This window comes from Pipistrellus hanaki (genome assembly GCF_964339955.1).
Source record: "Pipistrellus hanaki genome assembly, chromosome: 3".
Classification (NCBI taxonomy): Eukaryota; Metazoa; Chordata; class Mammalia; order Chiroptera; family Vespertilionidae; genus Pipistrellus; species Pipistrellus hanaki.
Window position 1 is genome coordinate 73,124,894 of NC_140505.1, and position 26,537 is coordinate 73,151,430.

At 48.2% G+C, this 26,537-nt stretch overlaps 1 protein-coding gene across 2 annotated transcripts in view; it reads left to right on the forward strand.

The window, feature by feature from the left end:
* The first annotated feature begins 4,424 nt into the window (after positions 1-4,424).
* CNMD (chondromodulin) overlaps positions 4,425-26,537 on the forward strand; it is a 28,389-nt gene continuing 6,276 nt past the window's right edge. For both annotated transcript variants that reach the window (XM_084876566.1, XM_084876567.1), the window contains exons 1-5: positions 4,425-4,556; positions 4,973-5,113; positions 11,198-11,338; positions 17,960-18,073; positions 26,115-26,268. In XM_084876566.1, the coding sequence (XP_084732692.1) occupies positions 4,485-4,556; positions 4,973-5,113; positions 11,198-11,338; positions 17,960-18,073; positions 26,115-26,268 (622 nt within the window). In that variant the 5' untranslated portion in view covers positions 4,425-4,484. The remainder of the gene's footprint in view (positions 4,557-4,972; positions 5,114-11,197; positions 11,339-17,959; positions 18,074-26,114; positions 26,269-26,537) is intronic.

Below are 26,537 nucleotides of genomic sequence, written 5' to 3' on the forward strand. Positions count from 1 at the left end.
CGCCATAACCTATTTCTCAGACAACTGCTATGAACTCTTGTCATGCTTCCCGGACCCTGCTCGCCCCCTGGCCTCTCTGTCTCAGCAGATAGCCCTTTCTGCTTCTTCACAGACACCACCAAGCACATCGCCATCTGACCCCTGCCTCTCCCACATGCCTCGTGCTCAGTCTCCAGAGAGTGTTGATTCTACCTCCAAGGTAGATCTCCCACCCATTTATTCCTTCCCATCTCCTTCATTTATAATCTTCCTAGTTCTGACAACCATCATCTCTCACCTGCTCCACTGGAAGAGCCTCCTAAAAAAGCTGCCCCTTTCATTCATGCCTCCCCCAGTGGAATCATTTCACCACACAGTGGCCAAAACCGTGTTTTTAAAATGCAGGCTGATCGTGCCATTTCACTGTCAATGCCCTTGATGACTTCCCAATACTCTGAGGAGACAGTTTAAAGTCCTTATCCTGACCGAGACCCATTTTCGAGACACTGCCTCTCTGCAGCCTCATCTCCCGCTGTTCTTCCTGTGGCTCTCTCTTCCTTCCAATGGCAAGCTCTTTTCCACCTCAGAGCCTTCTGACACACGTCCCTCCATATTCCCCCACCCAGACACTCCTCTCCACCTGGAAAACTCCTGTTCTTTCAGTTCTCAGCTGAAATGGCACGTCCTCGGGTGCTGACCCTTCCCCGCCCGGAGTAGATTACATGTCATATGCCAGGGCACCTGTGCATTTTCCTCCTGTTCTTTACCACAGGGGCAGTGACACCCTTACTCTGTGACTTCCTGTTAATGGCTGTCTCTGTGAGCTCCTCAAGAGCAGGGCCCATGTCTATGTGCTTGCTGGTGTGTTTCCAGAGCTGGCACAGAACCTGGCATGAGGACTCTACCCTCTTGGGAGGGAGCCTCTGGATTGGGTCCACCCAGAGAGTGGGCCGAGGGGAGCGAACTGAGACATGGCCTTCCTGCTTCCTTACTGCTGCTCTTGTTTGTCTTTTCATAACTCTTACCGTCATCATGGAGATCTTAACATTGTTGAAAATAGGCCAACTTTAGGGAAATGTGCTCAGAGGATGCAACTGGTCTCCCTGCCCACCCCATCCTTGTGCCCAATCAGCCACTGCTGTGCTCTGCTCCGCTTATACTCGTCTTCCCCTCAATGCCAAAGCTCTCGAGAGAACGGTCTCTGTTTGCAGCAGTCACTTCCTGTCCAGCTACCCACTGATATTTATTCTTTTAATTCACTCATTTTTGAGAAGTTAATACATGTTCATAGTGTTCAAAACGTCCCAGAAGGTACACAATGGAACATCTTCCTTCCATTGTGTCCCCAAGCCCCACCCTGCTCCTCAGAGGCAAGCTGCTACCACCATCCGGGCTCTCTTTCCAGAGAGCGAATGCCCACGCATATCCTTGTTTGTGCTTTGTTTTCTTTTGTTTTACACAAATGGAGAGGTTTATGCACATTTCCTACCCTTGGCTTTTTTCACTTAACATATCATAGCAAGTTCTACATGAGTGAATCCAAAGCGGCCTCGTTCTTTTCAATGGCTGCCAAGAACGCTCTTTGGGGATGTGCCATGCATGCTCCCTGTGGACATGGAGATGCTGCCGCCCTCGGTTCCGGCAGACATGTGCGAGGACTCTCCCTGCACACAGGATCTCTCCGCCCTGTGAGTGCGTCTGTGGGCTAAGTCCACAGAAATGAAATTGCATTTGCATTCTGGAATTAAATTGCTCTCCATAAAAGTTGTACCCATTCCCCCACCACAGCAATGTATGGGAGGGCCTCATTTCCCATCAGACCCTCAACAGATTGTTTTAACGAGTGTTTTTATTTTTGCCAGTCTGTTAGCTGAGAAGGAATACTTTCAATTTGCCTTTCTTTTCATGAATGGGGTCAAGCGTTTTTCTTACGTTTAAGAGTCATTTGAATTTCTCCTGCTGTGCATTGTCTGTTCCTATGTCTTATTACATTGTTGGTCCTCTAAGGATCCCTAAGAACTCTCTGTGCAAGACAATTAGTTCCTTGACTGTGCTATGGGTTGCAAATATTTCAGTCACTCTACCACCCTTCGCAATATGTCTTCTGTGCCAATAAAGTATGCAAAACTGCGGTCCTGGTTCCTGTGCACGCCCATCCCTGAACCCAGCGGCCTTCTTGCTTCCATTTGTCTCAGCATTTGACACTGCTGACCCATCCTTCCCAAACTCTCCTTTTTTCTCTCATCATGACTTTGTCCTGGATCATCTCCCAACTCCTCTGTGACTTCCGTTTATCCTTCTGAAATTCCCATGACAAGTGCCATGGGGGAAAAAGATCTTTGAACTCTGCCCTGGCAGTGCCCTGGGCACCATCCCTTACTGAGTCCTCCTGGAGTTCCCAGCACCTTACACCTAGCGGGATGTGCAGACGAGTGTCGGCTGGTCTGAACCCAAGGCAGGCTCAGGAGGTCCCGCCCCGTTTCTCCTCCCCTTCCCCCCCTCCCAGTCAGGGATCAACATGTCTAAAACCAATCTTACGATATCCACTCTCTCAACACTGCCCTTCACAACATCCGCATCTCCACTGGATTCCTATGACTGGCCCAATCCTCCTAGGGCTTGAGGGGGAGCAGAATTTCCCACCCCAAAAGATGTCTTCTGGGATAGTATTTTAAACTGCCTGTTTTCAAGAAACAAAAGACTCCAGGAAAATGCTTTACCCTCCCCAGCAGCCTAAACCATTAGCGAGAAGGCCTGCTCCAGTAAGGGCAATATCACCATAGATATTTCTAGTTTAAGATAAACTAAGTGTGGTAGACAGGGGGAGGAGGGGCCTCATAAGGCCATTTTATTTTATTTTATTTAAGTTTACCTTTATTTTGTTTTTGTTAATCCTTGCCCCAAAATATTTTTCCATTGATTTTTAGGGAGAGTGGGAGAGGGAAAGACAGAGAGAAACATCGATGTGAGAGAAACCCATTGATTGGTTGCCTCCTGCGGGAGCCCTGTCCAGAGCCAGGGGAGGAGCTTCTAACTTAGGTGCAAGCCCTTGACAGGAATCGAACCTGGGACTCTTTGGTCTACAGGCCGAGGCTCTATCTGCTGAGCCAAACCCCTAGGGCCAAGGACCTTTAATCAAGTCCTCTCTGTGTCCCATTGTACAAGATGGTGCAGCAAATGTGTTTACCATTTGATTTTCCCATCTCCATGTGAATTGCCATCCTGCCCTTTTGAAGTCACAAACCACAATATCACACACACACACACACACACACACACACACACACACACACCTCCTTAGCTCCAGATGGCATAGACGCACCAACTGTCCCATCTGTTTCCATATTCTTATAGAATCCCCGAATATGCAGACATGTTTTAAAAAGTGCTTGTTTTCTCCTGATAATCTCTCTCTAGTTCATTTGATTATTAGTCAATCTAGAAGAACTTAGAAACGTGGGAGCCTCAAACCTCAGTGTCCCAGCCTGGCGCCTGCTGAGTCCTGTGGATTCTCCTTGGAAGGCTTCCCCTCCCCCACCCAGGGTCCTCCTGCTTGTCACAAGTCCTCCCTCTCGCGGGCATCCACCCCCAAGCAACACTTCCTCCTGCCCACCATCTCCCTCTGCTCAGAAACAGCCCCTCCCATGCAACCCCACCCACCCCACCCCCCTCCTTCTCATCAGCAGAGGACTCTGCAGGGAGCCAGAAGCCAGCCTGAATTAATGAAGCGTGGACCCAAAGGAGGTGCCACGGCCTCCTAGTGTGGCAGATGGCATCTCCTGTTACATCCGAAGGACTATATGGAGTTATTCCTTTGGACATATCAGTGTTTGCAGAAAAGGTTCTGCCACTGTTGTTGGTTTAACTTAGACAATCAACCAGGATGCCCTCTATTCCCGTCTCCCCACTCCTTCCCTCTGCTTGGCCCCTCTTTTGCTGCCGCTGTACCGCCCCCTAAGCCTCCTAGAGAAGCTGGTGACCAGGAGCCATCTCTAAGACATTCTAATAGCAGGGGCCACCCAGCCATTCCAGGCTGGTGTGAACCTGGCACACCTAGGCCAGCGCCCCTGTCCACCTGCAGGACCCTGCTCTCCCCTCTGTCCTGTCCCACCTGCACCGCCGGTTCAGAGACACAGCCAGGAGCACCGCGGAGCCCTCGGACGTTTATTTGGGAGATCCTTGGATGGGAGAAAGAGTCCTGGCAACTTAGCATTTCGTGGCGGCGCACACAGGACTCCGCATCCTGGTCTACGCACCCACCTAACCCCCATCCCCACCAGGGACACATTCTGGTGGTTGTTGGGTGGGCAGGGGGGGTCAGTAGACAAGGAGGGAAGGTGTGTCCTGGCTGCAGGGAGAGGAGGGAGGGGAGCGGGAGGCTCTGAAGGGGTGGGCCCGCTGGGCTGTCCCTGGCGGACGGGGAGTTGAAAAGCCCGCACGTCGGGGCAGCGGGCAGAGCCAGGGCGCGCACCGGCCTCGCAGGGTCCCCTCCTGTGGCCGCAGCCATGGCGGAGAGCTCGGACAAAGTCCCCATCGCCCTGGTAGGGCCTGACGACATGGAGTTCTGCAGCCCCCCGGTGAGTCCCGGGGGTCCCCGCCCGCGGCCGGGGTATTCCACGCGCAGGGGAAGGGCGTCAGGGGTTTGTGCCACCGACTGTGGGCGCTGGGAGCGAGGTGGGTGGTGACGCCCCACGAGAGTGGGGAGGGGGGCGCGTGTGCAGGGGCCGCCGGCCCACAGGCAGGTGTGAGGGGAGGGTGACAAGGGTGTCCGGAGGGGCGTCCTGTGGCCGGCGGCGCGGGCAGGTCCACGGGGTGGCGGGTGGCCCTGCACCGCGGAAAGCTGGCTTCTCGGGGGGCATCCACGCCTGAGTGCCAGGGAGGGAGCCCGAGAGGGGGCGCCCCCTGTCCTGGGGGCGGGGGGGGGGGGTGCGGCGCGGGGACCTCCGGTGCGGGCGGCGCAGATGGGATCGGTCCCCTCCGTCCCCGCCCGCAGGCGTACGCCACGGTGACCGTGAAGCCCGCCGGCCCCGCGCGACTGCTCAAGGTCGGAGCTGTGGTCCTCATCTCGGGGGCGGTGCTGCTGCTCTTCGGGGCCATCGGGGCCTTTTACTTCTGGAAGGGGAGTGACAACCACGTAAGTCCGGGGGGACTTAGCGCAGGGCCAGGGCGGGGAGGCGCGCTGGACCCCAAGGCGCGCGGGGCGGTGGGGTCCTCCCTGTCACGCGCCTGTTCCCCGCTAGGTGGCGCCAGAGGCCGGGCCGCGCGAGGGGCCACTGGTCCCAGCGCCTGCTTTCCTCTGGCTTCCAGGGCACCTTCTGCCCTCCGCCTTCCAACTCCGCCACTCTGCTTTCTGCTCTCAGGACACATTGCAGAAAAGCAAGTCAGGGCTTTAAAGGTCAATATTAAAATGTATCTACTAGCCCTGACTGGTTTGGCTCAGTGGATAGAGCATCGGCCTGCGGACTGAGAAGTCCCGGGTTCGATTCCGGTCAAGGGCTTGTACCTTGGTTGTAGGCACATCCCCAGTAAAGGGTGGGCAAGAGGCAGCTGATTGATGGTCCTCTCACATCAATGTTTCTAACTCTCTATCCCTCTCCTTTCCTCTCTGTGGAAAATCAATAAAATATTATTCCAGGAAAGCCCCCTGAGGAAGGCTGTGACTTTAAGAACCTGGGACAAAAATAGTGAAGACCTAGTGTTTGGGAACAAATTTGACCTTCCAGGAGTTTTTGTTTGTTTGCTTATTCCTTTGCGTGTGTCCTATTCGGTAATGCGCTTTTCCACCCTGCTCTGCTCTGAGATGTTTGTGTGTGGGGCGGGGGGAGGGGGGGGTTGGATGTGTAATTTCCTTAAAAGTGGCAAATCTCTTTAAAAATCCATTCTAGCCTACTGGCCTAGTCACGTGTGTTTTAGTGGTAACTGTTTCACGGGCTGCTGTCCTGCTTTCTTTGCTTGCAACTATTTATTTTAAAGCTCCAGGGCCCTCGAGGATCATAAAAGGTGCTTCTAACTTGGCCGGGCAGAGTTACAGTGTGTTTTCTAAGCAGCCTGAATTTTGTTCACCTATGGAAAAGGGGGCATTTTATCTCGATGACCATCGCCAGGGCTGGCAGAAGCTTATCTGGACTGATGGAAAAGAACTCCATCTCCGGGGTACACACAAAAGGCGGGTTCTTAATCACTGCCCTCCCAGGATCTGTGACTGCTGCTCCCCCCTCTCTCCCACCGTGAAATTCAAAGCATGAACGAATTCCAGTACTTAGAGAAAATGGTGCTGAAAGCAATTCAACCATTTTACGCATAACATCTTCTGCAGTCGCCGCCTAATTTGTATTTTTAACTCAAATGCCTAATGTAGATAAGCATGCCATTTAGCGTGGAGTCTGTTTTAGAGACTATATCAAATTTACCAGCATCGATTTGTAAGATCAGAACTGCACAGTATTTTGTGTATATTTGAAAAGTGCCTTAATGTATTTGTGTTTTAAATATGGAAGCCGGGCCAGATGCTCATATTTGAAAGCAGCAACTGAACATGGGAACGATTTCAATATCTACATCTCCATTAATAGCAGAGCTTAGATTGTCATCCCTTGGGAAGTTGTATAGCATTTGAAAGTAGATGCTATCATTTAGATGACAGAGCCTCAATGCTACAGGTCACTTGGGGATAAAAATAGCTTTGGGATTTTTTTTGTATGTGTGTGGTTTTATTTTTATTTTTTTATTTTTTGGTAAAGATTTTGGTCATGTGATATATGTAAATGAATATCTTTGGCATTCAAGGCAAACACAGCTAACTGACAAGCTTCTAAAAAGAGAGATTGAAAGATCTTACTGAATAACTGGACTCCCTTTTTTCATATCTTTTACTTCCTTGCAAGACAGTTGATTATCTGGTTCAAGAGAGCAGTATTAAATTCTAAGAATACAGAGGAATAGTGTACCATATTTTATTGCCGACAATCAAAGTTATCACTGTTTCCTAGACAAGCAGGAGAATGAAGAACACTGAAGTGGTCTGTTTTCTTTTGTTTTGTTTTTCACTCCCAAAATATTCGATGCAGATCCAGATTACTTAAGTCTGAAAAACAAATCATAAAATACTAAATACAACAAATTTGGCACCATCTATGGCCAGCATATGCACAGGTCTGCTTTCCCTGGATACAAATCTAAGTAGCCCAAACAAAATGTGATAAACCAAGGCAGGTCTCTGTCAACCAAATGGACTACACAATTCTTGGGGATTATCTCTGTTCTTCTATTTTGTTTTTAATACATATTTTTACTGATTTCAGAGAGGAAGGGAGAGGGAAAGAGAGATAGAAATATCAATGATGAGAGAGAATCATTGATTGGCTGCCTCCTGCATACCCCCTACTAGGGATCAAGCCTGCAACCCAGACATGTTGCCCTGACCAGGGATTGAACCTAGGACCTTCAGTCTGCGGGTCCATGCTCTATCTACTGAGCCAAATTGGCTAGGGCTGCTCTTCTGTTTTGACTTAACCAGCTGTAATTCACCTTCTATCCCTTTCATATGGGTAAATCCCAAGAGGACAGGTTTACATACTTGAAGTCAGCTGGAGACTATGAAGAATCCAAGTGCTAATAATTAGGGACAAGTGTCTAGGCTCAAATACAGAAGCCATGTTTCAGCCATAGAACATTATCGTACACAGAACGAGGCATTGATATATGGGCAATTCCCACCTATATGAGATAGCTGACAACCCTACCCTGTGGGATAGGGAGTGAGATCATTGCTGGGGCCTTCCTTTTCAGACCGATTTTTCTAGACATTGTCCTAAACATTATGTAATTAATCTCAGAGAAGCCAGGCTTTATTAGAAACTCATTAGCAAGTACTCTTGGCTGCAAAAGGCCCCATATCGAGCAGGATTTTGGCAAATAATAAACTTCATTGTGCTTGGATAGAAATAGCCTTAGGTGCCTGCAGCTCCATCAGTTTAGAGGAAATAATGTGATTACTGCTCCATCAGCCCAGCCTCCTTCTGAGCTCGGGGCCCAGTACTTTGGAAATAATTTCAGACTGTTTACCACCACTGCCCCATAGCCTCAGGGGGCACAGACCTCTCGCTGCCGCCCCACGCAGGCTGTGGGCTGCGTATAAAGGATGGACTGGAGCTGCAGGAGAAAGGATGCAATGCCTGTGCTTGGTCAGGACGCCTTTGATGGGAGGAAGGTGGCACAGGGGGTGGTGGAGGGAAATGAAATTTATGACCACAAGCCATTCTTCTAGTGTGGAGATCTTGTCTCCATCAGACCTGCTAAAAGGTGGACATCACTGATTCCTCAAGTTTGGCCTTGCTTCCCCAGTGAAGCTTATGGTGCAGTGCTTTCCAGAGAAAGAGCCTCGTGGTGCCTGAGTGAAGGACGCGGTGCCGGCAGGAACGACAGAGTGCTGTCTGCCGCAGTAGCTGCTCAGAGAACACAGGGGCAGGGCGATCTGCTGTCTAAACCTGAAGAGGCATGGCTCAGCCAGAGAAAGCAGGTTTCCCAAACGGGGCTGATCACACAGGCCACCTGAGCTGACAAGTGAAACCAGGCCGGTGGGCTCTGCTCCCGCTGCTCTAAACCAGAACCCGGGAAGCGGCTCTCTCCTCGGGCAGCCCGGGCGGCCCTGTGCTGCAGGGAGGAGCTCCGTGGTGGAGCTAGCGCGCAGCAGCTTCTGTTCTGAGGAATGGAGGCTGCGGCCTGGAAGGCTACAATCTCTGCATCTGCACTGATAAAATGAAAGCATGGCCTGTGGGTCTTGTGATAATGAGTTCTCCACAAGTCATGATCCAATCACAGTAGATCCTTTCCCTGTGTTTGTTCATGTAGCAGTCATTCTTCATAAGGAGAAACAAAATCAGACTTGAATTGGATCTGAGCTATTTGTGGTAATGACCTACTGACAGTAGCAAATGTCTTTCATCAGTTCTCATCCTTTCCCCCTTTAAAGAATTTATATATTGCATCCTATATAATAAAAGCCTAATATGCAAATTGTCCCCTCTGGCGGTCATTCCACTGGGAGTTCAACCACCAGGGGGCAGCACAGAACATGACAAGGCTCTGGCAGCAGGTGGCAGTGGAGGCGCTGCCGGCCCTGATGGGCCCCGACAAGAGCCAGACCGTGGCGGGATGGTGGAGCAGGTGAGCGGGCAGAGCCAGGCCAAAACAGGTGCAAGCAGGGGCCCAGGTGCTGCCCAGGTCCTGAGGTCAGCTGGGACCTGCCATACCATGCTAGACGCTCGCACTTCAATCACTGGCCAGGCCTAGGGACAACACAAATGCACAAATTTCGTGCACTGGGCCTCTAGTATCATATAAGAGCTATATTATATATAAAATATATATACATATATATGCCTCTAAGTCAGAAAAAGTAAGGAAAGAAGAAAAGAAACCCGCCTACCATTCCACAACTCAGAGAACATTCTAGCAGGCAGCAGCACACTGAGCAGGAACTATTTTTTAAAGTAGAGTACTACCACAACGTCTAAACCAAGAGAGTCCTTGGAATCATCTAATTTAGTGGTAAAGGTTTTTTGTTTTTGTTTTTATTTTCTTAAGATTGTACTCAGAAATCCAATACATAAAGTAGAAGCTGAGTGGCTCTGCTTAAATTGTAGCTGGGCGGGAAGAAAGGAGACTCACAGTCCCACCTGCTCTGCCACCCTCAGCTCTGGACCACCTCTGAAACCTCGGAGCTTTAAAGTCATAAATGAAAAACCACCTATGAGGCCCAACATTTTACACTCAGGGAGACTCCCAAGACCCAGGGATGGGTGGTGTGGCCACCTGTCTTTCTAATTCCTGGACCAGTGCCCACCTACAGTGCCAAGCCTTCCCCCTCCCCCACGTGTCTCATAACAAAATGCCCTACAACCCCATACGCCCGCACCACCGAGTCATTGAAATGAGTAACTCCCACTTTGAGCCGAAACAGATGTGCACATTGACCTTGCTCCCTGCAAAGGCTGCTCTATATGAGGCAATCCTGGTCTGGTCTGAAGTCCTTCCTATATACCACATCCCATGCCAAATCTTAACCAAAAGATATTTTTTAAACTTTCAAATTGTGCCTCGGCAGACTTGTTCACTTATTCACTTAATATCCAAGTTAACCCTCTACCTCATCCATTTCCATTTATCCATCAACTCTAGCTGCATAGTGGAATTTTCTGAGAGAGAGAGAGAGAGAAAGAGAGAGAGAGAGAGAGAGAGAGAGAGAGAGAGATATCTGTGCCCAAGCCCTAACCCTATAGATTCTGATTTGACTGGCCTGAAGGAACCACAGGCATGGTAGCTGGAGATTCTACTCAGATGCTTCTACGCAGAGCCAGGATTGCGAATCACCAACCTATCTGAATTAGTATCAGAGACTGTCAAAGGTTTTACTTCTTTTTTTAAAATGTGTTCTCTGTGGGAGTTTTTTGTTTGTTTTAATATGGAATTTGCTTCATGAATTTGCACGTCATCTTGCTTAAGGGCCATGCTAACCTTCTCTGTGTAGTTCCAATATAAATAATAAAGAGCTAATGTTGTCACTCCCTCACACTGTAATGGCTCAGACACTCAAAACTGGGGAGAGAGGAATGGGGACCAGCCAGGCTGCAGCCTGGGAGAGGGACAAGCTCCCCACCCAAGGTCCCCTGTGGCCAGCCTGGACAAAGCCAGCCCAGGTCCTGGGTGCCTGCAGCTGGCCAGAGGGAGGGAAGCATGGGTCCTGGTATCTATGACTCTCCAGAAGAGGGAATCCTGGGTCCTGGGTTCGGGGCAAGGTAGAGGCAGTTAGGGGAGATCAGGCCAGCAGGGGAACAGTTAGGGGCAATCAGGCAGGCAGGCAGAGGTGGTTGGGGGTGATTAGGCAAGCAGGCAGTCAGACATCCTCTGAGAGATCCCAGGTTGGAGAGGGTACAGACTGGGAACCCCTCTCCCCTCCCAAATGCACAAATTTTGTGCACTGGGCATCTAGTTTTAGTATATGTGCTACAGAAGCAAGCACTTTTTAAGGTGTTCTTAAAGAATTCATTGTATTAAATTATTAGTATGTAGGTAAGTTCTCCTATACAAATACGTTTCTCTCAAGGATGATTTGGTGTACCTCTGGCAAATGTGAAAGCTGCCTCATTTACTGCAGGTCCAGAGATAGTCCCTGAGTTGCTCTAAAAGGAAAGCTCACTAGTCGTATGTTCACTTCCAGATTTACAATGTCCATTACACCATGAGCATCAATGGGAAATTACAAGATGGGTCAATGGAAATAGATCCCGGGAACAACTTGGAGACCTTTAAGATGGGAAGTGGAGCTGAAGAGGCCATTGAAGTCAACGATTTCCAGAATGTGAGTATAGTTCCTGCACTTAGAGAGTTTGACCAGGCAGCCTGGGGGCTTTGCTCACCCAGGGAGAAGCACCTCTCACACACACCCTGTCGTGACCGGTTCTCCTGGCAGATTCTCTCTGAGAAAGGGCTGCTCTTTGTTTTTAATCTTTTCAAAATGAAAAAAAAAAAAAAAAAAACACTTTGGCATTGAAAAGAACAGTTCTTGGAACTATATGAAGTCTTGGCAGAAACACATACAAGAGCTATTTATTTCTAAGCAGTTATCCACAACACGGTGAATAAAGTCCCCACACTATCCGATAGTGGCAAACTCTTTTTTTGAACTTATAGAGAGGATGGAGATTTTAATGACCTAATAATCAAATACCGGTAGAGCCTATCCTATGCTTTTCTCAATTTTGTAGTTTTCCCATTTAATCTAGAAAATTAGTATTTTATGTTTTTCATCATAAATTTTCTGATTACTGCCTATAACCGATAGCACAATCTGGTCTCTTTTGAAAAAGTCAGCCATGTTTGTTTTCAAAAATTCAGCTTACAGGCAATTTGAGGCACTGAGCTAAGCGTCGATGCTTCAGTGTCCATCTGCAAACCAGTTTGTCACTGCAGGCCGACTTTTCTGTTTGCCGACATAAATACCCTCTTCTCTTTCACGTTCTAAGATAAGGAAGCACGCCGATATTTGTGCTCTCCTGTTAAACCTGCAGCTGGAATAGGTGAGTCTTCATAATGAAGACTTGAAAAATAATGTTTCTTCTGATCATTTATTGGCCCACAATCATCTCACCCAACAGTCTTCTTCTGATTGATGAGGAAAACTAGAGGTGATTTTTATTGGAATGAAAGAACTCCCCTTGTTGATACCAAAACACACTTCACAGGCCCTTTTGAATGCCACACAGATGCCGCCTTAGAGCCCTGGTGAGGTTGGGCATTAGCTGATAACGAGAAGCTCCGGCTGTGCTCAGGTGGCTCGGCCCTGGGACGGCACCGCAGCCCTATGGGCCCAGCTGCACCTCGGCCAGTCAGAGCTTTGCAGTCGGTTCTGGTCAGTGCACAGCAGTAATTTCTCTGGACGTATTAAAGGCTTTTTCTGCAAGACACAGAACAAGGTAACAGCATTTTCTTTCTATTACTCAACATAAAATTATAAAGTGTGACTCCCATACACGCATCATTCAATTCAAAACAAAATTGAACACCTATGATGTACCACAATATCAAGATATGCAAAGGTAGCTACACAGCTGGATAAAAAAAGGACCCATCTCTATTAAGAAGTGTATATATTAGCAATAGACTTTTTAAATATTTTAATTTAAAACCTACACCTCTGTTTTCTAATCCTTTGGTTCTGATAATGGTATTGATGTGTTTTGTTCTCCTGGGCCAAAAGGGCCAAACATATTTTATAAATTGATCAATTCTGTTGGATAGCTTCCACATTTCTCTAGGTCAGAACTGGTGAGTAGAACATTTTTGTGATGGATAGAACCTCTTCTGGGTTTAAACAAGCCTGGACTTCTTGTTGTTGTAGTTAATCCTCGCCTGAAGATATTTATTCATTTTTACAATAGAGAGAGTGGAAGGGATGGAGTGGGAGGGTTTGAGAGAGAGAGACAGGGACAGAGACATAGATGTGAGAGAAACACATTGATTGGTGATAGATTAAATAGAGAAGGTAGGCCGGGGGCTGGGATGGCAGGACACACAGGCTTTATTGGAGGGAAGGGTACCCCTGCCAGCTGCTTCCATGGAGAGGAGCGGAAGAGCGAGCAAGGGGCTTACAAGCACCTTTAAGGATAGAGGGCAGGGCTTAGGGCACTCAGCACTCGCTGATTGATTAGGGACCTAGGGACTTAGGAATGGGGGCTTAGGGTATTTGGCAGGTGCTGATTGGTGGTTCAGAGCTCAGGAATGTCTGGCTGCAGGAGGATCTATCAATTGGGTGCCTCCTGTACACACCCAATAGGGGTCAGGGATTGACATTCGTGCCCTTGAATGGGAATCAAACCCGAGACCCTGTGTTGTGCTGGCCAACGCTCTGTTCTCTGAGCCACAATAGCCAGAGCAAGCCTGGACTTTTGAAAACACATGAATCCACCACTATGGTAGCTGCATAATTCCCCAATATTTTAAACCAAATTCAAGAAGCATTTATTGGGACCTACTGTGTGCAATGGATGCAAAGACGACTGACACTTGTTTTCCCTACACGCCCCACCCCCCCTCGCCAAAGGCCTTCCAGTCCAGCCCAGGAGGCAGACACCCACACAGAGGTGGCTAGGGAAGCACACTGCCTGAGCATGGAGCAGAGAGCTGTGAGAGCAGACGGGAGGCAATCACTGCTGATCAGGGGCCGGAGCGGGTCTTACAGAGGGGTGAAGGTTGGACCAGGTCTCAAAGAATGATTAGGATCTCAGCCAGCAGAAAAGGAGGGGCAGGCCTTTAAGAACCCTGCATGCAAATTCACGGGCCTGCCCTGGAGTTCTACAGAGCCCAATGTGCTGAAGGTGCGGAGGGGAGGGGTTGGGGTGCAGGTGGGGCCAGGTTGGAAAAGGTTCTGAGTTGTAAGTGAACGGCTTCCTCTGCTCACCCAGGACCCCGCCGGGATTTTAGTAGAACTGGTGGTAAAAAAAAAAAAAAAAAAAAAAAAAAAAAAAAAAAAAAAACCTCCTGAGAGAGAACGGCACAGGTTCTGTGCCGTTTAAGAAAAAGCAACTCAGAACATTTGTTAGAGAAGGTGAGGCAGGTTTTATTCAAGGAGAGCTACTGCTGTGGGGTTTGTAGTAGAGGAGAGGGATTGGGCTCAACTCTAAACACAATATAGAAAAATCAGGTTTACAGCCAGAGGTTGGTAGGTGGAAAATTACTAAGAGGTAGAGTAATTCTTCACTAAACTGGCCTAACAGGATTTTCTGCTAAAGGCAGGCCAGGCTGATCAGATATCAAGGGTGCTCAGACCAAGGCTGACCCAGCAGGATTCTGGCAAAAACCGGAATAAGCAGGCCAAGGCAGAGCCCACGGTCAGCTCAGTCACAAGGAGGACTCAGGAGCCTGGCTAGAGCCAGTCAGGGAGGCTTCGCCAAGGCTCTGCGGACACAAACGCCGGTTAGTTCATCGCGGGAGAGCTCCCTTCTAGGCAGTGAGACCCTCGACAGCATCGGTGCTGTTGGTGTACACCGGTCCTCTCAGGCCTTGTTTCTGTAACAAAGATCTCGGTTAGAAATCAAGACAGAATAAGCATTTATTCTGTGGATAAATATGGTTGTTCGCTATTCAATTCCTTTAACTGTGTGATATTTGAAATTTTTGTTTAAAAAGCTAGAGGAGAATAAAAGATAAACTACCTACCAGGTTTTATTCAAAAATCATTATGGCCCCCAACGATAAAATAAAGAAATAATAAAATGGAATTCATGTTTTTGTTCTGGGAGTCGAATCACTGTCACTACCAACAGCTGAAAATGTGTGCTGGCAGATTAAATACCAGGTAATCTTCTCAAACTGTGAACAAAAACACCATTTTCTCTCTGTTTTCACAGTAATTGCATTCCGAGGAAAGCTATTGTACATTAAAACTATGTCAAAAATCACTCTGCGTTAATGTGTAAAACTGTGGCAGGTTCTAGGCACAGACACTTCTAACCAGGTTTCCACCAGGACCCACGGCGGTCAGTTCTTCAGACCCTTCCGGGCTGTGCTCGGGGACCAGCTCCCTGGGCCGTGGCCACCAAAGGCCTGGGTTTCTGCAGTGTCCCTTGCGGGTAGGACCCCTTGCCCTCCTTGGGAACTTCTGGTTGAAGCCACAGAAATAGATGAGATCCCCTAGAAAGAAAAAATACGTGACTAATGAGAGATTACCTGACTGTTAGGTCAGCCCCGGCTGGTGGCTCAGTTAGTTGGAGTGGCATCTGTGTACCAAAAGGTTGCGGGGTTTGATTTTCAGATGGGGCACGTACTGGAAACAAAGGATCAATGTTTCTCACATCAATGTTTCTCTCTCTCTCTCTCTCTCTCCCTCTCCCTTTCTCTCCCCCCCCCCCCCTTCCTCTCTCTAAAATCAATAAACTTTATCTCTGGTTGAGGATAAAGCAAAGTTAGGTCATTGGACTCTTCATTCATTGTCTTTGTTAGCAAATTTCTTCATTATCACCAGCCTTGTTTGTTTGCAAAAAACAAAAGGTTTGCTTGGCTTTCTTGTGCTTTTCCGTTCCCTCTGTTTACTGTCTTATTATATCTGGCTGCTTGATAAGGATTTGTAGCTGGACGTGTGGTTATTATGTGCGAGTTCCCTCCCACAGAGCCCTCCCTAGGGCGTCTCAGTTCTCTCGCCCAGTGCGGACCCTCAGAACTAACTCACTCACTCACAGTCCAGGCTGAGAATCCTTCAGCAGAATCTGCTCTCTCCTTTGGGGACATGCAGTGGCTACATGGTGTTTCATGTGGCCCATCTCACATCCAGGGGACATGAGGGTGTGCAGTTAAGAGGACACATGTGGCAGTTCTCTCCCTCCCCTGCCTTCTGATTTTCAAACCAGGCACCCCAGATTTCCGTGCAGAATAAGAGCAGTAGTCCTTCAGGACAGGCCCAGGAGAGCAGCGGTTCTGAGTGTGTTCCTTAGGCAGCAGCACCTAAGAGCTTGTTAGGAATGCAAAGGGGAGCCCCCCACTCCTGACCGAGTGACTGATCAGTTCTGGGAGTGGGGCCCAACGCTGTTTCATTTAACAAGGCCTCCTGAAGAGAGGCGGGCACGGGAAAGCCTGGGATCAACTGGTACAGGAGAAACGGGGATCCGAAGGCTGTGTCCTAGGTCCACTGGGCGACTTCTAAACAGAAAAGGGTTTCTCGCAGTCTGGAGGCTGGGAAGTGCAAGCTGAAGGCACCAGCAGATTGGGTGTCTAGTGAGGGCCTGGTTCCTGGGTCCTCTTTCTCACTGTGTCCTCACAGAACAGGTCCTTTTATAAGGGCCCGAATCCCACTCTGGAGGGCCTCACCTCCCAAAGACATCACCTCCAGATGCCACCACACCTCAGGGGTAATGTTTCAACATATGAATTTTGGGGTGACATGAACATCAGTCACTTAAAACTTTAATCCCCTGAGCACGTTCCTTCCCCCTGAACAGGTGATCCGCAGCCTGGCCTGGCCTGGTCAACACATGGGGAACTTTTAAGCACACCAGGGTCTGGGCACACCCCAGCCAATTCCATGGGCATCTCTGGGGAGAGGCCCAGGCACCTGTGTGTTTAAATTCTCTCCAGGCGCCTTGGGGGCAGTGAGTCGGAAACCTCCGCGGTCAGCCTCTGAAAAGTGGGCATCAGGCCGCCGCCTCTGGGTGAGAGGTGACTCTGGGAGAAATGAGGGGTGGTGTCACATGTGGGTACATGGCCAATTAGGTCCCAAGGCAAATCCATGAGGAGCCGTAGGAAGCATGAGCTTTTCCTTCTCTGTTCTCAGAGCGCCACCTACCAGCGTCTGTGGGGCCGCTGGCTCTGAGGTTACCCAGGGTGTCACTTTCCATGGAGATGACTGAATCCTGAGCCAGGATTCTGGATTTCTAAATGCTGATCTTCCCCCCACTCCTTGGCATTGACATTGGAACAAGTTCTCATCTTCTGAACTCAGCAGGATACTGAGAGGAGCAGTCTACATTATTGTGGCAAAAATTTGTAGACCTTTAATGCTGTTCCGGCCACTCGCTAGTGCTGAAGCTGACAGCAGGTGGAAGCCAGCACTCTGGGGACAGCGCTGAGCTGCCCCACGGGCTCCAGGGGAGTCAGCGCTGCTGTCAGCCCAGACTGAGCCCGAGGGGAGGCGCCCCCTGAGGCCGGTCCCCAGGCAGGCGAGGAGACACTGTTTCTATCTCACAGGGGACAAAACAAAACACCCGTGTCCTTGGGTAAGGTCTGGCAGCAAAGCTGAGCTCCTGGGTGTTGTAGAAACCTTTACTATTTACTCTGGGCTTGGTAACTTAGGAGAAATCTGAATTTGTGGAATTAATTCACTGGACCAACATCTTTGGGGAATCTTTGTGAAATTTACCCAAAAGAAAGAGCTAAGATTCAGGTAGCAATCTCAGGAAGCTTATACCTGAGAGGACATTGACAAGGAGTTACCATAGAGGCACTGGCACTGAGCGCCAGGGGAGGGATGAAGACATGGGGTTGTGAGAGCGGGGCAGAAGTCAGAGGCAAAGGAGCCCCCCCCTCCTCCCCCCTCCCCCCGTAGCCTGCGATGGTGGGAGAGAGCTGACTAGAAAGGATGGCTTTTCACCTGAGCTTGAGGGAAAGGTGGAGCAATTAACCTACTCCATCTCATAGGAATGCCGCCCCCTGGTGGAGGCCTCCCTGACCCCACTGACAAAAGCCCCATCAGTCATTCCTCTCTCACGCCTGCTTTATTATCTCCATAGCACTTACCACCTGACTGTCTCAGCTTCATGTATTTGGTTAAGAATTCTAAGAGTTACGCTCCTTGGGGGCAAAGCTTCCATCGGTTTTGTTCATCCCTACACCCAGTTCCTGGAACAGTGCCTGGCTCTCTATAGGTACTCAATACATGGAAGAAACGTGCAGGTGAATAAACGGCTGGCTCAGCTTCTGCTTCCTTTCCTAGGGCATCACCGGAATCCGCTTCGCGGGCGGAGAGAAGTGCTACATCAAAGCGCAGGTGAAGGCGCGCGTCCCCGAGGTGGGCGCCCTGGCCAAGCAGAGCATCGCCTCGGAACTGGTGGGTACCAGCCGCCCGGGCGGCCCGAGGGCTTGGCCCATGTCTGTGAAGGCACAGCCCTTTCTGCCTCCAGGTCCTCGACAGGTTTGAGACCACAATGCAGATTCTAGCTCTTCTCTGCCAAAGGGATTGAAACTATGCTAGTCCTCCTGGTGGGTTCTAAGTGGTCATGCTTACCTGATGTAGCACTTTTAATGGTTTTGGAAAATCGTATTTTATAGTGCTTAATGGGGATGGTTTCACATGGCCCATATTTGCCTGATAGGGAACTATCCAATCAGTGATCAAGAAAACATGTTAGAATCTTCATCCGAGGGGCCTTAGGGCCCCCCCCCCCACCCTCCCACCCCGAAAATCCCAACAGTTGACGCCCCAGCCTCTGCGGGGAAAGAGCCGGAGGCATCTCGCTGCCTTACCTGCGGGTCAGGCAACTTCCTGGGAGGAGGTTCCAACCGTTTTGAGCTGTGGTGGCCTCCCCCCCACAACTTCTTCCCGTTGGTTCAAGTTCAACCCAATGAAGCTAGGTCAACATGTAATCGAATTTCTTTTCTGTGTGTCAGATTTGTGAGTTTTTTTTAAAAAAGACATAACTCCTCTCCCATTTATTAATAGCTTGCCTTTGAGCTTGATTTTATTAACACTTATTTTAAGGATTGCACATTTATTTTAAGAGTTCTAAAGACACATTTAACAATAATAGCCTACATTTATTTAATGCTTTAGGGTTTGCAAAGTGGTCACATTCATTATTGTCTTCCATTTGAGTTGTGGCAGCATCTGGTGGAACACGAATGGACTGTGGCGCCAGAAAACAGTAGGTTCACATCCGGCCCTGGCATGCTGTGGCTGTGGCTTCACCTCTGGGAGCCTGTTAGTCATCAACAAACTAGGGGTACCCACACCGCCCCACCGCCCTAGAAGTACCGTGGACGGCAAACTCATTAGTCAACAGATCCAAATATCAACAGTACAACGATTGAAATTTCTTTTGAGAGCCAAATTTTTTAAACTTCAACTCCTTCTAGTGCCACTTCTTCAAAATAGACTCGCCCAGGCCATGGTATTTTGTGGAAGAGCCACACTCGAGGAGCCAAAGAGCCACATGCGGCTCGCGAGCCAGAGTTTGCCAACCACGGTACTAGATAATGAATAGGTGGCTGCTGCGATCATTGTTAATTTTATTATGATTACCTTTGGTCCTCCCAGTCTCCCTGAGAGGGGGAAGCCAGCACCAGCTCCCTCAGGCAAAAGAGGAAAAACAAGGGTAAGAAGTGCCTGGAGACTGGCCGGCTGTTGCCCTCCGAGGAGCAGCAGCGGAAGGTATCTCAGACCACAGAACAAAACAAAAGCGCAAAACAAACCAGAGAGGTGTAAAGCTCGTTAGTGTGTCCTCCAGTTTCTTTCCTACTCCCAGTTTCCCCAGCCATTCGTCCTGTGAGGTGGTGCCTGGCCTTCATGGCTCAGTCCCTCCCTCCGAGCTGCCTCCATGTGCCCTCAGGAGCCCTGCCTCCCATTGCAAACTCCCAGTGCCACCAAGACCTCATTCTGCCCTTGAACTTCTCTTACTGCACTGCTGTTCTCTTAGATCGCTCTGTTTCTGTTAGAAACAGCCTGTGGTGACTGTAATCCTTGGCAGCATCTCCAGGAGACATGGAACCCATGCCTTCCACAAGCACCAGACCCCCAGCTGTACGTTTGCGGTACATATTCTGAGTTTTTTAAAAACAATTTTTGAAAACCAAGATGGCGGCATAGGTAAACACTTGTACTTGCTGCCTCCCACAACCATATCAAAATTATAATCAAAAGACTGAACAACTATCATCCAGAACCACGGGAAAGCTGGCTGAGTGGAAGTACTACAACTAGAGAGGTGAAGAAGAAAGTGCATTGAGGCTGGTAGGAGGTGCAGAGGTGCAGAATGGGCTGACACCCAGGTGTCCTGCTTTTTTAATCAGGAGGGAGATACAAGCTCCCACTTGCTCTGAGCTCCAGTGCCAGGTGAGACTCTGGGGGACTCAGACACATACAGGAAGAAACTGGACTGTCTGGCATTGGGGCAGGAACACAGGGGTTGGCTTTTTTCCAGACAGAGGTGCTCGCAGTGGTCATTATTCCTGTGCGGGCACCTCCCCAGTGCAGGGCTGACGGGCAGCCACTGCTATTTGCTCCTCCCTGGAGTTTCCCTGAGACTCCACCAAACCGAATTTATATCCCCACCCAAGCTGTGTATAAAGGCTTTTGTAAATGAATGGCCTGTTCTTTCTCAGCCTAAAACCTGTCAAACAAGCTGCAGCTGGGTCAGAAAGACCCAAAACTATCAATAAAAGGCCCAAAATCCAGCACCAGCACCAGCACCAGCCCGCCTTGCTTCACATCTGGGCCTTGTCTGGGCACTTACAAACCCCATACAAAGAGGAGGAATCTGCAGATCTCTCTGTAGCTCTTACTGGGTAGCTCCAGGCAGTGGCTGACTTTGCACCTCCCTGGAGACCCAAGTGCCAGTGTACCCAGTGGTCAGTGTGAGACCATACCAGTTTACAAATCTTCACATCAATAAGAGACACACTCAAGGGGCAGACTCAGTGAGCACCCAAGCCCCACTGAAGCAAATCCTGCCACATAAGGGTTTCTCCTTTACAGCAGCTCTTCCATTGTAGACAAAGGTGGTCCCCACAGCCAAATGGCCTGGAGATCAATTCCTCCCAGTGATACCAACAGCAATCAAGTCTCAACTACAACAAGACTGTGCACATAGCCCACAAGGGGGTGCACCAAGAGTGTCCACAACAGGTGGTTGGGGAGGCTGAGCCACTGGGCCCTATAGGACACCTACTACACAAGGCCACTCTATCAACTCAAGGAGACTTAGCAGCTACCCAATACATAGAAACAAACACAGGGAAGTAGCCAAAATAAGAAGACAAAGAAACATGTCACAAATGAAAGAGATGTAAGAAAGCAAACTACTGGTTATAGAGTTCAAAACCACAGTTATAAGGTTACTCAAGAATCTCTATAAACCTCCGAGGAACTTAGTGAGACCTTCAGGGATCTTAGTGAGAATGCCAAAAAATGGAAAAGGGCCAGTCATAAATTAAGAATACACTGACTGAAATAAAGAATAATACACAGTGATTCAACAGTAGACTAGAGGATCCTAAGGATCAAGTCAAAGATTTGAAATATGAAGAAGCAAAAACACCCAAGCAGAAGAGCAAAAAGAAAAAAAAAAAAAAAATGAAGTAAGCCCTAACTGGTTTGGCTCAGTGGATAGAGCATTGGCCTGCCAACTGAAGGGTCCCAGGTTTGATTTTGGTCAAGAGCATGTTCCTTGGCTGTGGGCACATCCAGCACCAGCACCAGCCCTCTGAGGGAGTGTGCAGGAGGCAGCTGATCAATGTTTCTCTCTCATCGATGTTTCTGATTCTCTATCCTTCTCCCTTCATCTCTGTAAAAAAAATCAATAAGATATATTTTTTTTAAAAAACAAAAACAAAAAATATGAAGATAGTGTAAATAGCCTCTAGGACAACTTCAAGCATACCAACATTTGAATTGTGGGGGTGCCAGAAGAAGAGATCAAGATATTGAAAACCTACTTGAAGAAATAATGACAAGAAACTTCCCTCATCTAGTGAAAGAAATAGACTTACAAGTCCAGGAAGCTCAAAGAACCCCAAACAAGAGGAATCCAAAGAGGACCACACCAAGACACTTCATAATTAAAATGCCAAGAGCAAAAGACAAAGAGAGAATCTTAAAAGCAGCAAGAGAAAAACAATTAGTTACCTACAAGGGAGTATGCATACAGTTGTCAGCTGATTTTTCAACAGAAACTATGCAGGCCAGAAGGGAGTGGCAAGAAATATTCAAAGTGATGAATTGCAAGGGTCTACAACCAAGATTACTCTACCCAGCAAAGCTATCATTTAGAATTGAAGATCAGATATAGTGCTTCACAGATAAGAAAAAGCTAAAGGAGTTCATCACCTCCAAACCAGTATTATATGAAAGGTTAAAGGGTATTCTTGAAGAAGAGGAAGAAGAAGAAAAAGATAAAGATAAAAAAAATTATGAACAACAAAGTGACAACAAATACATATCTATCAACAAGTGAATTTGAGAATCAAATGAATAAAAAATTGGATAAACAGAATAAACTGGTGAATGTAATAGAACTAGGGGCATAGAAATGGAGCTGACTGACAATTCTCATGGGAAGGGGGTGTGGGGGTGCAGGAAAAGACTGGACAAAGATCTTATATGCATGTATGCAGTACCTATGGATGTAGACAGTGGGGAGGGGGTGCACACAAGGGCCTGGGGTGGGATGGAAACTGGATGCAGGGGAGATATGGGGGAGAAAAAGAGAAACACCTATAATAATCTGAACAATATGCCAAAACCGGTTTGGCTCAGTGGTAGAGCCTCAGTCTGCGGACTGAAAGGTCCCAGGTTCAATTCCAGTCAAGGGCATGTACATTGGTTGCAGGCATATTCCCGGTAGGGGGTGTGCAGGAGGCAGCTGGTCAATGTTTCTCTCTCATCGACGTTTCTAACTTTCTCTCCCTCTCCCTTCCTCTCTGTAAAAAAATCAATAAAATATATTTTAAAAAATAATAATAATCTGAACAATAAAGTTTAAAAAATAATAATAAAATTTAAAAAAAAACAACAACAATTTTTTTCCTATTTTTAAAAACAGTGCTTTGGCCCTGGCTGATATGAGTCAGTTGGCTGGGCATTGTCCTATACAATGACAGGGTGCTGGTTCAATTCCCAGTCAGGGCACAGTTGTGGGCTCGATCCCCGGTGGGGGGTGTGCAGGAGGCAGTAGATCAATGTTTTGCTATCATGTTGCTGTTTCTCTCTCCCTCTCCCTTCCTCTCTTTAAAAATCAATTAAAAAAAAAAGTTTGTTTGTTTTTTTTAACTCACATTTAAAAACAAACAAAAAAATAAAAATTCTTAATCATTATAGAAAATTTGGGAAATACATAAAAGAACAAAGAAAATCACCCACAATTGCATAATCCAGATAACTAATGTTCACATTTTTGCTGAATTTTCTTCATCTGAGTGATATTCTTTTCATAATTGAATTTTTGTGCTGTTGTACATTCTTCTTATTTTCACTCTCAACTTTAGTCCTTCTAAAATGTAGATTAGAATGGATGTATTATATGTCATCATCTATATATATAAAAGGCTAACTGTCCATCCATCCAACCACCCAACCAGCCAGTACATATAATACGCACTGGCAATCCTATATATAATAATAAAAGCCTAATATGCTAAGTGTCCGACTGTTCATTCAACCGTTCAACCAATCATTATGACATTCATTGACCACCAGGAGGCAGATGCTTCAACCAGTAGGTTAGCTTGCTGCTGGGGTCCAGCAGATTAGGACTGGGCGAGATAGGCCGGACATGCCCTGAAGCCTTCCCACAGTCTCTCCCTGGCCCCAATTGTGCACCCAATCGGGGTCCCTCAGCCTGGCCTGCACCCTCTCACAATCCAGGACCCCTCACGGGATGTTGGAGAGCTGGTTTCAGCCCCATCCCCACAGGCCAGGCCAAGGGACCCCAACAGTGAACGAATCCATGCACCGAGCCTCTAGTTTAAAAATAAATGTTAACTCATGTATGTGTGATACATATAAAGCTCCTGCTGGTACCAATCACACACATGTTTTAATTTTATAATACTACTAGAGGCCCAGTGCACAAAATTCATGCATGGGGTTGGAGGGTGTCCCTCAGCCCAGCCTGCACCTTCTCAAATCTGGGACCCCTCGAGGGATGTTCAATTGCCCATTTAGACCTGATCCCACCAGGTCTAAATGGGCAATCGGACACCCCTCTCACAATCCAGGACTGCTGGCTCCCAACTGCTTGCCTGCCTGCCTTCTTGATTGCCCCAACCCACTTCTGCCTGCCATCCTGATCTCTCCCTAACCACTCCTATGACAGCCTGATTGATGTCTAACTGTTTGCCCCCAACTTCCTCCTCTGCCAGCCTGGTCACACCTAACTGCCCTCTCCTGCAGGGTTTATTGCCTCCAACTGCCCTCCCTTGCAGGCCTGGTGCCTCCCAACTGCCCTCCCCTGCTGGCCATCTTGGGGTGCCATCTTGTGTCCACATGGGGGCAGGATCTTTGACCACATGAGGGCAGCCATATTGTGTGTCAATCTGCATCACTCCAGTGATGGTCAATCTGCATATTACTCTTTTATTAGATAGGATATTATATTGTATATACTATTTTTGCAGTAATGTAATTACTGCATGATAATTAATTTCCTTTCAATGTGCACGAATCTGTGCACTGGGCCACTAGTCTGATTATAATTTTAAAAGTCGTTTGTTCAGCTATCTTCAATTTTAACCAATTAAAATAATAATCCAAAATAACTTTTTGAATATATAATTCACTGTGATGAATAGTTTGTATTGAAATATTTGTCTGCATCTGATTTTCTTCCCAGGCCATAGAATTGAATTATTTTTCTTGTGTTTGATTTGTTTATATGTGTGTGGTGGATCCTCTGAGGCACAAAACCAAATTCAGACAATATGTTCGTGTGACTCAGGAACGTGTTTGGCTGTCACTAACAGAAAACGACACGTAGAGTAACTGAAAGAAATAGGATCAGTTTGCTCCATAGTAAGCCATGTGGAGGCTCAGGGACCAGCATCTCTGACTATTTCGGCCTTTCCTTCCAGCTCCAAACATCAGTCACACATTCAAGTAAGAACGTCAGGGGGAGGCCGAGCAGCCCCAGCACCCTCCGGCGTGGACCTCATAGTCTAGAACTGCCCGCAAGGCGCCAGCAGCTTCTCCTAAATCTGGAGGGCCTGAGGAAGCAAGAGTCTCTCCTGGGACCAGGCCCACTGCCGCCTCCAGCAAAGCAGATTGTGCTGCCAGGAAAGGGAGGGAGAAGGAGCCTGGGGGATGGCTGCGCCACAGGCTTGCAGGATGCATCTGTATGCATTGTCCCCTCAGCCCCTTCTTCCCCCACACACTTTCAGTTATGATGGGGTAGATGTATGTACCACTTGCTCTTATAAATTTTTCATCAGTTTTGTGTAACTTTAAAAAGCTATTACACCCACAGAGCATTCATTTCCTGGATGGAGCCATTTAATTTAAGGTAAATAACTAGATTACCTGGGAGCCGCTTCCTCTAATAATTCTGAGTTATTCTAATGCAGCCATAAGCCTGGGGGAGAAAGCATAAACCAAGGGCTGCGTTCGGCTCAAAATAAAGAGAAAACATTTTAATTTCTCCAAACTACTGCAAACTAATAAATACATGAAAGGAACAACCTGGCAAAATAAATTGGTCTCCTGGGTTATCAAACCTCTATCAGCATCGCGCTGAGGCGGAAACGGGGGCCCAGCTTTGAAACCTCCGTGGTGTGCTCGCCGTGCAGAACATCTGAAATGTGTTTTGTTGGAGCTGGGGAAGGGAGAAATGGTTTACATTAAATAACACTTTGAACTGATGACATTAAAGAACCAATCGTTTGCTTTTTCCATTGTTGTTCAGTATAAAACCCCAAAGAATTCTCACTCCAAATGGAGCGTCCCTCAATCCTTTGTAGAATTCCAGGGCCATTCAATTGCTTTTCCTCAAAAACATCTTTGATCAAAAACATCAGATTAACCCAAAGCTCAAAGCTGGTATCAAGTAATTTTCACTTCTACTCAGGATACTATATTCACATTCCAGCTTCCAAAGGCAGGCTGGCAAGGCGCGGGCAGGTGCTGAATATTGTGGAGAGCTACAAAGAGGAGAGATTAGAACCTTAAGGTGTGTGTGTGGGAGGGTGGGGGCTGGGGGTGGAGGCTGGGGGAGATTGGCTGGGGGGGGGGGGGGGGGGGGCAGGTAGGCAGGCATACACATACACCCAGAATTCTCGTAAAGTTTTTACAAAGCCGAATAATCTTTTACCCACCCGTGAATCTTAATACTCAGCATGCTCCACTGCCGTCTCACTCAATGCATTTCATTTTCACTTACTTACAGGAAGGCAAGATCATGCCAGTTAAGTATGAAGAAAGTTCTCTCGTCTGGGTGGCTGTGGGCCAGCCCGTGAAGGACAGCAGCTTCCTGAGTGCCAAAGTCATAGAACTCTGCGGCGACCTCCCTATTTTCTGGCTTAAACCAACTTACCCAAAAGGTAACATTTTGGAGTCTCTTAATGCTGCGTGGAAGGCTGCCTGTCCTGTGAGGTCCCTGGGAGCCCCCAAAGGCCTGAGCTGTGGCGGGAAGAGGATCAGGTCCACGGGCAGGCCTCGGTCATTGGCCCCAGAGCGCGGAGAGAAGGAAGGGCCGCCCTGAGGTGGCAGAGAGGCCTGCAGCGGGGTTAGCAGGAAGCGACCAGGAGTCCCAGCAGCTGCAGGGCCTGGTCTCTGTGAGACTCCCACGTCTTTCCACTCTGCCCCATCT